Here is a 13,577-nt window from a genome sequence, read left to right as displayed (position 1 = left end):
TGGCAGAGCTAAATCTTCAGCCACCATTACATAAACTCACATGCTCTTTCCAGTTTGTTGAAAAAATCATGCTTTAAATCATGATTAAAGTTCCGCTGTTCTGGAAAAGTTGGTGATTACGTTCTGCTGTAAACATAACTTGACAATACTTGGTTAATTTGTTATTTTTATTTTTAAAAATTGACAACCACAGGATAATACAGGCATGATCATGTATATTATTCTTCAGTGTGTTAATTGAAAACAACTTGACAGAAATTTTATGACAGCCTCGTAATGTTCTGGAGTTGGAGCTAAATTGCCATGTCTACTTATAAGGGTTTTTGCATTTATGGTATAGACTTAACCCATAAAGCAGTATTTTGGATAATTATTAAGATAAATTTATGTTTATCATGCTTACAGATGTTGGGAATTGGAGATTAACAGTTCAAAATGCCTGATGTGTCAGATCAAGAGAAGACTCATAGTCAGAGATTCAATAAAAATGAAGAAAATTTACTGAAGATAGTTTGCAATTTTATAACAGAAGGGCTTCACTCTCACAGTTCGCTGGCCGATCTTCTTCCTTACAGTACAAAAGTACAACAATTATACTCTTAAAGTAGACCCAAATTGGCATCGACTAAGACCCCAGTCAGATCACTCGATTTAGATTTCGGCACGAAGTGGGGAGTCGTAAACAACAAATGGGCGTCGTGACACAAGATTCTAACATTTCTTCTTGTGTAATGTGGAATAGTTCACAATAACTGATACAATGTCTGCGACACCTCACCTAATCATCGCAGAAAGTCTAGCATGTTTAATTTTTTCCTGTTCTTCACAACAAGTTTTGTCATGTGGGTGACACTGAGCAATACGAGCACATAATTTCTCAGTTATATCTGCAGGTGCTGGATTTAATTAAGGCTTCACTGTGATTGTTGTATCACAAACCTCTGTCATATATTTGCCATTTTAAAATATTTCATTATTTTGTCTTGAGCATTCGATTTTCCCTGGTGCTGATGTGCTTTTATTTTCTCCATCTCACTCGCGGCAAGTTCGGGCGAGGGAGCAACCCTGGTAGAAAAATATAGCCTAAAATTAGATTTCAAAGAAAATATCTTAATATTAAAAAGGAAATAAATGTTTGATCCTATCAACGTCATAAGGAATTTCCTTAAATAATGTAGCCTAGTTGTTAGTAAGCATCAGTGTTTATTGAGAAAAAAAAATTGAGATACAAAATATTGTTATGGCAACACTTGTGACTGCTTTGGGAAATAACGCTCATTGTAGATGTTACAGGATTACTGATCGCGAAGGAACGTGTAGTCTGGCACATTTTTTACCCATGATGGGTTAAGATTTAATCAGGACAAAATCGCATAATCTGACATAGTGACATTTTTGTAACCGACAATAAAAATCGTGGGATCTGACCAGGGCTTAAGGTAAAAGGCAAAAGCAAGCCAAGTTTTGTTAAAGCAAATATAGATCATTTCAAATAGGTACGTAATTGCGGGGTCTTATCTTTAACCTTGATGGTGACAGAATTCTTCAGGCCAGACAGTATATGGCTATTCAGAGCTGATACCAGATCTGTAGAGCTGGCCCAAGGAAGCATTTACATACAGAAGAGAACAATCTGTTTTATTTTCAAGGCTGTTTCTTGAACTCTCAGCTGTCTAGTTCAAAACTGGTGCAATCAACATTTAGGCTGCTAGCTTCTTCCTACACAACGTCTATCTTGCATGAAAAGGAAATTACTTTAAACAGAATAAACAAATAAAAAAGCAAATAACAATAGCAACAGTTGTTTCCAGTCATCAGGCCCTGTAGTGCCATTCGAAAGGCCTCCATGACCTATGACCTGGCTTGGTAGCACCTGAAAAAATAGAGACAGACAAAGACAGGGACAGAGACACTTTAACTAAACATTCCTAAATTAGGTGTTTTCTATTTTTTCTAATGTTTTCTATTTATTTTTAAATATTAGGAAATAAATTAGGAAATTGCCCATGGCAACTTTAATGTAAAATAGTTTGGTAAATTTACCTTTGGCCCACGGCTCTTAGTGATATTTGTTTTTTGGCTCTTCATATGAAAAAGTTTGGGCACCCCTGCTTTAGAACAAAACATCCAAGTAAAGTGCAAGGAAAGTAATGAAGAAACCAGCAGTGAATTAGTCTTTTTTTATCTCATACTGTACTTGTATGATAAAATAATTTCCTTAAATGCTAATATTGTATACATTTTAGAGTTTGTGTAAAAATCTGTTCACTGTAGAAGCCACAAGTCAGTGTAAATTCAGCTTTATCAAATCCTGTGAATTTAGACGCAGCTTTGCTCTCTCTGCCGTTAATTCCTTCACTCTGCAGGTGAAACACTTTGATAAATTAAGTGTGTCTCTTCCCTGTGGTTCATCTCTGTGTGGGTAATTGTATGTTGTTGTCTCCTGTAGGGAGTTTGCTAAAGAGCGAGAGCGGGTAGAGAACCGGAGAGCCTTCATGAAGCTCAGGAGACAGCAGCAGATTGAGAGGGAGCTGAACGGATATCGGGCCTGGATCGACCGTGCAGGTACTCCTACATACTGAGCTGGCAAATGTACCATGCAAAACAAATAAAGTAAATCAAATCTGTCAAAACACTGAACCACAGAATTGCCCAAACTGCAGGAGATGCCAAGTGCCGTTCGAAAAAGGCACATAGCAAGTTTCATAGTAAATCTTCAGAATAGCAATTCAAGTGAAACTTGGAAAATTATATATATATATATGAATATATAAGACAACACCAACATAATCTTAACCCTCTACTGCAAGCATTATGAGCTATAAAAATTATGACTGTTTTTCTTTTCTCAGAATGGCTTACCTGTAAATCTGCTGTAAAATTAAGGAACTTTATGATATGTTGCCATATTGCCAACAGTGCTCAAAACTTATAAATGACACCTTATACATACAGTACTTTCCAACAACTCATATTCCAACAGCTTTCATTTACTCCATTCTTTGTTGCTGAATATTATTGAAAACAAACATAATATTGTATTATCATGAATAGTGGGTGACGCAATGGCGTAGTAGGTAGTGCTGTCGCCTCACAGCAAGAAGGTCGCTGGGACAGTTGGCGTTTCTGTGTGGAGTTTGCATGTTCTCCTTGCATTCGCGTGGGTTTTCCTCCGGGTGCTTCGGTTTCCCCCACAGTCCAAAGACATGCAGTACAGGTGAATTGGGTAGGCTAAATTGTCCGTAGTGTGAATGAATGTGTGTGTGGATGTTTTTCAGAGATGGGTTGCGGCTGGAAGAGCATCCACTGCGTAAAAACGTGCTGGATAAGTTAGCGCTGGGGTGACCCCTGATTAATAAAGGGACTAAGCCGAAAAGAAAATGAATGAATGAATTATCATGTATACAACGTACAGTAAATATAAATATTTTCTCCAGTAAATATTATAACAAATAAATAACAAGCCTAATATATCCAGATGCATCAGAATAATTTAGCTACTAGCTAACAATGTTTATATATTATACTATACACACTATACTACGCCTCTTATCTGCCTCTGAGCTAACTTACCTGAACAGTCTCCATTAGTGCTCTTATCAAATGTCCAATCTGCATCGTTCTCATGGTCATTAAACCCATATCATCCTTACTTTCATCTCCAGGAAGAACCGGTTCTGTCCTTTTCTTCTTTCACTTACCATAGAACATGGTGGTCCTCACTAATACACTGTTCCCTGTATTTATATCTAATCAAAAGTATTGCCATTAAAATTTTATTTTATCCATAATGCAAATGCCAATAACGTATGACTAATCAACATTATATTACAAGCATTCATGTTGTTATTGTTACAACATTAAAGATCTCAGCTGACCTTGCTAGCTAGCTAACCTATTGCAATATCACACATTCCACTATTACTCAGTGTTGCCATTTGGCAGCACATACATTTGATCAATTTACAAAAAACTAATTTTATAAACTTTTTTGTGTTGTGAATACAGTATGTCATCATAACTTACTGGAGGGGATGTCTCAGATATATTTGTGGATCTGACATGAGTTGATCCTTTGTTTTTATTGACGTTTTCATTTGCATTCAGCTACTACTCTCAATAAACACCACAGTAAAATAAAACTTAAAACTTAAAACTTTAGGGCAATAAACTTTAGCACATTTTTGAGTTGACTCAACTTTCAACCCAATTTCTTCACTTGAATTCATTTAAGTTGAGTAAATTCAAATGTCCTGAAGTTTGTTGTCTTAATTTTAAGTTGATTCAACTTTTCTTTTTTTTTTTTACAGTACAGTCTGTCAAAAATCGCACCACAGAAAAACACTGCATGCCATGTAAATCAACCAAAGCACATCATTGGCTAAACTATTAAACTATTAGCTATTAGAATGTGTATCTTAAAGAAACAGTGGCAGGGAAATTAACATACACTCAAAAATATATTTTTTTTTACTTGTTCAAACTACTTATTTAAAATGAGCTAAAACAACACAATTCTTGAGATTTGTGAAAAGTCTTAAGTTAACTTAATTGATTTGTGTTCATGACAACATGAATGAATTATGTGGAGCCCTGCATTTTTTACAGTGTAAATAGTATGATGCCATTTGGCAACACTATGCGGTAGTGATAACAGTGATAAATAAAATGTAAAATGCCTGGTTTTTAATGAGTAGTATGTGGACAAAAACTGAATATGCTTTTGTTTTGCAGAGGAGGTTATGCTTGCAGAGGAGAACAAGAATTCAGGACCTTCTGCTTTGGATGGTGAGATGTTTGACCTCTGTTTTCCCACGTAGATTGTGGGAGGCCGATTTTAATTGTGTGTCGGGGTAAGGTTCATGTGATTATTTTGAACACAGTAGTAAATATGCATTCTTTCTCTGTCCCAGATTAGATCATTTATTTAATAGTCGATCTGGCCTATAAAGCCTGTTCTGGTCCAATAAAGAGACACAGGGGATTATGTATTCGATAGATTTATGCCACAATAAACAAAAACGCCATGAACCTGCTCATGGCATGCATCTGTGAAGCGAAAACCCTCCGCATGACATCCAAACCCTGTGCACGGCGACAGGTTTTCCCCAGAATCAAACAAGTTTTTATTTTATTTATTTATTTTTTATTAAATGTTGATTGACAGCTTCCCAGAGGCTGTGTGAATGGAAAACAGCCAGTTACCATGGTGAACTCCTATTTCGATGCCCCTGCTGTTCTCTTGTAAGAGTGACATCATACCATTTAAGATTGTCTTGAAAAAAGCTGTCTCCCGGACAACAACTTCTAGAGTCAGCAAAGATTGAGACCTATTGTGGCCATTACCTATGAGGTTTGACAGCTGTAGGTATCCAGGTTTCACCATTAAAGATGCAGTAGGCGATTGTCTTCAGAAACATTTTTTGTTGTGCTGGTTGAAAGTCTCTTTACATTTTAATAGTAATGATTAAAATAAATGATCTAAATGTATTTATATATGTTTTTATATTCTGGGTGAGGCATAAGACTAAAAAATGTTCAACTAAATTTACATTTACATTTTATCCAAAGCGACTTACAAATGAGGACAAGGAAGCAATTTACACAACTATAATAGCAGCAGTGAATAAGTGCTATAGACAAGTTAAAAGTGTGTAAAGTCTAAGAAGCAAAGCATTAGTAATTTTTTTTTTTTTTACTAATTTTACTAATTTTTAACTAATTAAAAATTGTCAGAGCGATAATTCCCATAATTCTGATAAGTAGCCCAAACTGTCTGTCAGCAAATGTAGATTTGAACAACTGCACACCTCTGTTCACGCAGATCCTCCGATGCGCATTCACACGATTTGTGACAATGTGGACACAAGTGACAACACTAAAATCAAATGCTGAATCAAAACTTTTTAAATTCCTGAATCAATATTGGAGTTAGTTTTGCATGCTGGAGGAAGGATAACACCGTGGCTGAAGTATTTCGCTCAAAGAAAGCTTATGTAGATTTTGTTGTTATGAATAGGTTATTTGCACAGAAGTGTTGTTCAGCCACTAAAATCTTCTGGAAAAAAATGTGACTATTTTCAGTTTCATAAGGGACATTTTACAGCATCTATAATATAGATTTTTATTTAGTTTAACAACAAAACATCAGTAAATAGCGCTAATTCCGTCTAGCCTGCTTTACTGAGGTGAAGTTGGTTTTATATTCACATTGGTTTGTTTTTGAACAATGACAACCTGTGATGCGCTCCCTATATTGTTTACTATGCTACTCTGAATATTCGGTCAGAAATAGCATGTAAGTAAGGCTTACTAATAAGTGTAATTCATGCATGCTGCCAGCCAACCACTAAGCAGTCGCTTTAGGACAAAGCGCTGAGACAAGCTATTTTTGCATGCATGTAAAATTACACATTATGACAAGTTTTGCTTGCTAACTATATAACTATATAACTATATAAATGCAAGCATTTGTGTTTACTTCATTGTTGCCTTGACAACAGCGAAATCTAACAAGCTTTATTTGCCACTCATTGCATACTTTATTGCAGGCTGTTAGACTAATAGCTTTTATTAAATTGGGAACTTTCACTTTCTGCTGTCTGCCATGTTATATTCTATGAAAGCTTGAGGACATATTGATGGCTTATGGCATTTGATGGCTGTAAATTCGTAATATTGTGTTCTAACCTGGCTCGATGCAGCAGGCTTACAGCAATATGAAGTTTCTGTATTAAAACTAAATCTTTTTTTTTCAAGGTCAAAAATTATTTTACGCGCTTTCATTTCATATAGCTATTAGCTTGTTAATGTGGTATATAATACCCAGGTAGCAAAGAATTCTGGCCCAGATTTGGCATAAATCTGGCACAGCAGGCATTCATCCGGCAGTGGCATACAGCATGTGGGCCAAACATGGGCCTGGTTTGGCAGAGGTGTCACCGTCTTTAAGGCGGCACACAATACTTGGGCCAGATGTAAAATGTAGTATTTGGCCCAGATGTTAATAATTGATATATGGGCCATGTGAGTCTGGTCTATCTTGACCCACAAAAAACACATTTGTATTATTTTCAAATAAAAATAAAAAATTCTACCTATCAGGTCGCTTCGAGGAAAGGCACGCCCATAGCACGCCTAAAGTGCAATGATTCATGGGTTTATCAATTTCATTGCAGTCGTGACACACCAACATATCTGGCCCAGTTCAGGCTCAGTTATGGGTTATTAACTTGGCTAAGACTTGGCCCAGATTTGGTCCATGTTTGGCTTTTGTCTGGAAGCACAGACTTGGTCCAGTCATGTACCGTAATTCACTGCGGCATGTGGGCCAAGCAAAAGCTGATTGTGTGGGCCAGAGCTGGGCCAGAGATATTTTGCTATGTGGGATAGTATTTCGATAATTTTTTTGTTTGTTTTTTGCAGTGCTAAAAAGAGCTACCACCATAAAGAGAAGAGGAGTGGATGATGCTCGAAGAGCTCCAGAAGAGCAGTATGCTGACATCTCATCTCTAGGTGAGTGGCTTTCTAAACCAACATGCTTTCATAACCAATGATGACTTGACCTTCAAAATATGCTACTTATTTATCTAGGGAAGCAACAATGTTCCAATTGAACCCAAAAAAAATTTTAAATCTGTGATATGCCCCCCACGGTACAAAGTGCCCACTCTCATAGTGTACCGAGGTTGAAAAGCAACCAAAGAGTATTCAAACTAAGGCTCTGCTGCATTTCCAAAAGGCTCAAGTGTCAAAAACTCCCGTATTACAACAGGAAAAGCCATGCATTTTAAAAAGAAAAAGTAATGTTACAACCTCTTTGATGTTAGTCTCGGGTAAAAGGAATAACATTTAAAGGTGTGGCAATTTTACCATGTGATGATGTAAAAGACAAAAACAACAGAAATGCCAACAAAAGTGAATTAATGTACAAAAGTGAAAACCACAAAAATGCCCAAATATATATTTATGCAAAAAAGAAATATTTACAATAACAAAAAGAATGTAATAATGTAGCAAGTTTAAACAGAAAGTATCAAACAAAAATTTGTTTAACTCAGGGGTAAGGGGACGATAGTGAAGCCAAACAAGAGAAAGAAATATAACAAAACAATTCTAACTCATAAAGCTAATAAATAAAAGAACAGAAGTCTTCAGTACCTTGCGTCATATTCTTCCCTGTACTCAACTAAAGATTAAATAAAAACAATTGATGGCATTCACCTCTTACCTGGTGTCTTTAACAATAAATTTCCATACGTGTTTGCAAAATGGAAGTGATATGTGACCGCACCACATCGCCCAATGATGATGCACCAGTCTCCTGACCAATCAGCTGTCGCTGACCTAACAGAAATGACAGGCACATAGAGAGAGAGAGAGAAAGAGAGAGAGAGAGAGAGCAAACAAAGAGTAAATTGTGTTTGCATTTATGTTTGAATGAACTAAAGAGCTATTTATGTTAGTATTAATTAAAATGCTTACAAATACACAAAAAAATGATATGCATGTGTATGTACAAATAGACAGCTCGTACTTGTATTTGAAAACCCCTGGTGTATTTGAAGAACTATAACCTTAATTAAAGATTCCAAAAAATAGGTAAAGCATTAATTTCTGACTAGTCTGCTGTTGAGGTCAGAAGTGAATCTTGTGTACCTTAATATTTCTGGTGCCACACCACAAGCCCTGCTCCCATAGCAAACAGAACCAAACCAAACGGAACCATACCATATCTAAGCTCCAATATTGTAAACTAAACCAAACCTATATTTACCACGTTTGTATGTCGCTGCTGTTGGACCTTTACTTTTTCATCAAATGACAAAAGCAAAATTAAACACTACCATTGTTAATGTGGTTTAAAATATGATCACACAAAACAAAACAACATGCTTTTTACAACATGAGTCTTTACACCATGGTATGATAAATAATTTTTGAGCTGGTATTTTAAGCTGAAACTTTACAAACACATATGACTTTTTGTTATTATCTCATATTATCTTGTTAAAAGGAGTCGGCGCAATAGCCTAGTGGTTAGCGCGTCGACATATGGTGCAGTAGTACGTCAGGGCGTCACGAGTTCGAATCCCGGCTCGAGGACATTTCCTTACCCCCCTCTCTCTCTCTCCAACTTCGCTTCCTGTCCTAAATACTGTCCTATCTAATAAAGGCAAAATAGCCAAAAAATAAATCTTTAAAAAAAAAAAAAAGGGCATAATTGGTTCTCTTTAAATATTTATAAAACCTAGCGACATACATAAAGAAATACCAGTAGTATTTATGCATGCAAATAAATACAAATATTTGCAGATACTGTATGTAATAGGGAGATGTGAGTGTTCACATTTTCAGATTAAAATTAATGTAGAGCTAATATCATAACCTAATTTATTCAAGAAGCATGAAGTTGTCTAGAGCTGTTTTTTTTATATTTGTTTTGTTCATCAGGGATGCCACTGAACAGAGCCAGCATACGCAGTGCTAAAAGAGGACCAGCATCCTATTTCCGACGGAAAGAGCGACTGCTGCGGATCTCCGTCCGCCGTATGGTGAAGACTCAGACTTTCTACTGGACTGTTCTGGGTCTGGTAGCCCTCAACACTCTCTGTGTAGCCATCGTACATCACAAACAGCCACAGTGGTTATCTAGTCTCCTCTGTAGGTCCACAAATTAAATGAAACCTATGTATCTATGCCTATGCTGTCACATACTATTAAATGTAAAAACATTAAAGTGGATTCTTTCTGTCACAGACTATGCAGAGTTTTTGTTTCTGGGTCTGTTTCTTACCGAGATGTTTCTGAAGATGTATGGACTCGGACCCAGACTCTATTTTCACTCCTCCTTCAACTGCTTTGATTGTGGGGTAAGTACATTTTTGTCATTCTTCTCATCGAATTAAAGACACAACAGCTCAGGTGTTGTAAAAGATTAAGGTGGCGTCTCCAAAAGCTGTAAACTTTTTTTATTAGGAAAGATAAAAGATATGCAAAGAAGTGAGAGCAGAGGAAACTGTAGATCTTATTTGATCTTTTAGGAAGTTATGCCTCACCACTCAAGGCACTATGAACACATCTCTCATTTCTATGTAAATTTGAGGGCCCAACACTGAATATCAATATGTAGCTTTATTTAATTAAAATTCAGTTTCAGTTCTGGACTCTGTCATTTAATATGTAATAATTCTCTGTTGGCTAATCTGTAATTTAATCAATTACTTGTACTGTGCTTGTGCCTTTCAGTAAATGCAGATCCTATTGCATCATTTCCCCAGGTTTTCTGTTTAAATACGATGAAACTTATTAGATCAGACATTATCTAATATTGAAATGTTCTCACAAAGACAAGGTTTCGTTTTAAGCACAATAAATAATATTCATAAATGTGTATACCCATATTGTTTATTTATTTATTTATTTATTTATTTATTCATTTGTGTGTTCATTCATTCATTCATTCATTCATTCATTCATTCATTCATTTATGCATTCACAGTCACATTTCCTGTTGTTCATACATTATGCATTTAGATAATGTTTTTGCTCATCATTGGCCTGTTCAATGCTGTGAAATTGCTTAATTCCTTCCAGGTTATAGTAGGCAGCATCTTTGAGGTGTTCTGGGGCTTCTTCAGACCTGGGACATCCTTTGGGATCAGCGTTCTTCGTGCCTTGCGGTTGTTGAGAATTTTCAAGATCACCAAGTAAGTGCAAGCTTGCTTGGTATAACGGCCCCTTGGGTTTGTTTGCCTCTTACAGAGCCAATAATCTGTTTATTGACTTCTGCTCAGTTCTGTATGTCCTCACGCTGAACTCAGAGATGCTGCATTTTGTCTTGTTAAGATACTGGGCGTCCCTGAGGAACCTGGTCGTGTCTCTGATGAACTCAATGAAGTCCATTATCAGTTTGCTCTTCCTGCTTTTTCTCTTCATTGTGGTCTTTGCACTTCTGGGCATGCAGCTCTTTGGTGGAAGGTAAAAGCTTATCAGTCTGAGTGCATACAATGCCTGTAGACATAGGTTTCAATTTGAATTTATGACTGAACATAGCTGTAGTTAGGGCTATGCAATATGGTGATGTATATCAAATGGATAAAATAATAGTTCTATTGTTTCATACTATGCTCAATTTATTTTGTGGTGTCATAAAATACATAGTTTACGGGAATACTTTTTCATAATTAATATTTTATGAAACAATATGTGATTATTATTTATTTAAAATTTAGACATCATGAATCAAACATTTGCACTGAAGTTCTAAATATAGTATGAAAGATAATCACCTATGAATTTAAAATGTTAAAAAGAAATATTTATTGATTTAATTTACAAAATCTTAATATATCGTGATATACATTCACCAGCCACTTTATTAGATAGACCTGTCTAACTGCTTCTAAAACTAAATTTCTAATCGGCCAATTACATGGCAGCAACTCAATGCATTTAGGCATGTAGACTTGGACAAGACAATCTGCTACAGTTTAAACCGAGCATCAGAATGGGGAAGAAAGTTGATTTTTTTTTCTCCTCAGATGGGCTGGTCTGAGTATTTCAGAAACTGCTGATCTACTGGGATTTTCACACACAACCATCTCTAGGGTTTACAGAAAATGGTCCAAAAAAGAGAAAATATCCAGTGAGTGGCAGTTCTGTGGGCGCAAATGCCTTGTTGATGTCGGAGAGAATGGCCAGGCTGGTTTAAGCTGACAGAAAGGCAACAGTAACTTAAATAACCACTCTTTACAACTGAGGTCTGCAGAAGAACATCTTTAAGGCAGATGGGCTACAGCAGCAGAAGACCACACCAGGTGCCGCTCCTGTCAGCTATGAACAGGAAACTGAGGCTTCAAGTTGCAAAGGCTCACCAAAATTGGACAATAGAAGATTTAAAAAGCGTTGCTGGTCTGATGAGTCTCGATTTCTGCTGCGACATTTGTATGGTCGGTTCAGAATTTGGCATCAACAACATGAAAGCATGGATCCGTCCTGCCTTGTATCAACAGTTCAGGCTGGTGGTGGTGGTGTGATGGTGTGCGGGATATTTTCTTGGCACACTTTGGGCCCATTAGCACCAACTGAACATCGTGTCAATGCCACAGCCTACCTGTTGCTGACCATGTCCATTCCTTTATGACCACAGTTTACTCATCTTCTGATGGTTACTTCCAGAAGAATAAGGCACCATGTCATAAAGCATGAATCCACTCAGACTGGTTTCTTGGACATGACAATGAGTTCACTGTACTCAAATTGCCTCCACAGTCACCAGAACTCAATCCAAAAGAGCACTTTTGGGATGTGGTGGAACGGAAGTTTCGTATCATGGATGTGCAGCTAACAAATTTGCAGCAAATGTGTGACTATCATGTCAATGTGGACCAAAATCTCTGAGGAGTATTTTCAGTAGCTTGTTGAATCTATGCTACGAAGGATTAAGGCAGTTCTGAAAGCAAAAGGGTGTCCAACCTGGTTCTAGTAAAGGGTACCTAATAAAGTGGCCGGCGAGTGTATATTGTTATCATGATATGAGATGACTTATATTGTGATATGAGGTTTTTGTTATATCGCACAGGCCTAACTGTAGATAAGAATGTAATTTGTGTCATATCAGTAACAATGTAAAATCCTTGCTCTTCAACAAGATATTTAATAGTTGAAACATGGCATCAGATTTCATGCTAAAAGTTAAGGTTGAGGTGGAACTATAAATTCATGTGACAGGTGTAGAAAGACAATAGAACATAGATTAGGTTTTCTAGTAGGTGAAAAGCAAGTAATATATTATTCAGTAACCTTGCCAGACACATGTTGAATAAAATGGCTTGCACACAGATGTCACTTTTTTTCTCTCTCTGTCCGCAGGTTCATTTTTGACGAGTACACTCCCACCAATTTTGACACTTTCCCAGCAGCCATCATGACAGTGTTTCAAGTAAGATTCCACTCAGTAATCTGAGTATAATGCATGGCTCCGGATATTTCTTAGTGACAAACTGCTTAGAAGGATGGCTAATCATTTAGACCAAGATGTAATTGTACTGATAGAGAGGAAACAAGGACCACAGAACAAAAACATGCTTAGTCACAAAACATAAATGATTTTCTACTTTTCTTAATGATGAAATTAATAAATAGAATAGATTTAGTTATTATATTATTATTAGTTATATATATTTTTCTTTCTGGGTCAATTTTGAAGAAGCATAGTACAATAGAGCATTAAAATATACTGGCTGTCCTTTTAGTAGTAAAATATATTACAAACAAACACAAAAGAAGGAAAAAATTCTGAATTGCCTCCATGTACTCTTCATGTGGGCCTGGAATAACTATCTTTCTAGATTCTGACTGGTGAGGACTGGAATGAAGTCATGTACAACGGCATCCGGTCTCAAGGTGGCGTGAAGTCAGGGATGTGGTCGTCTGTCTACTTCATTGTTCTGACTCTGTTTGGAAATTGTATCTTTGGTTTTTGTTTTGTCTATCAGTCTACCAGTAATACCTAGTATGTTTATTCTAAAGGATGTGTTTTTGGATTGCAGAATATACAGTATTAAATTCACTCA

At 36.5% G+C, this 13,577-nt stretch overlaps 1 protein-coding gene across 1 annotated transcript in view; it reads left to right on the top strand.

Annotated features, from left to right (window-relative positions):
- Nucleotides 1-13,577, top strand: part of LOC130233740 (probable voltage-dependent R-type calcium channel subunit alpha-1E) — a 124,414-nt gene that overhangs the window by 58,763 nt on the left and 52,074 nt on the right. The window contains exons 8-16 of the mRNA XM_056463919.1: nucleotides 2,450-2,565; nucleotides 4,735-4,788; nucleotides 7,426-7,515; nucleotides 9,454-9,663; nucleotides 9,760-9,872; nucleotides 10,597-10,709; nucleotides 10,849-10,980; nucleotides 12,874-12,943; nucleotides 13,353-13,470. Coding sequence (XP_056319894.1) covers nucleotides 2,450-2,565; nucleotides 4,735-4,788; nucleotides 7,426-7,515; nucleotides 9,454-9,663; nucleotides 9,760-9,872; nucleotides 10,597-10,709; nucleotides 10,849-10,980; nucleotides 12,874-12,943; nucleotides 13,353-13,470 — 1,016 coding nt within the window. The remainder of the gene's footprint in view (nucleotides 1-2,449; nucleotides 2,566-4,734; nucleotides 4,789-7,425; nucleotides 7,516-9,453; nucleotides 9,664-9,759; nucleotides 9,873-10,596; nucleotides 10,710-10,848; nucleotides 10,981-12,873; nucleotides 12,944-13,352; nucleotides 13,471-13,577) is intronic.

This window comes from Danio aesculapii, chromosome 8 (genome assembly GCF_903798145.1).
Source record: "Danio aesculapii chromosome 8, fDanAes4.1, whole genome shotgun sequence".
Classification (NCBI taxonomy): Eukaryota; Metazoa; Chordata; class Actinopteri; order Cypriniformes; family Danionidae; genus Danio; species Danio aesculapii.
This window is presented reverse-complemented; position numbering and strand designations above follow the sequence as displayed.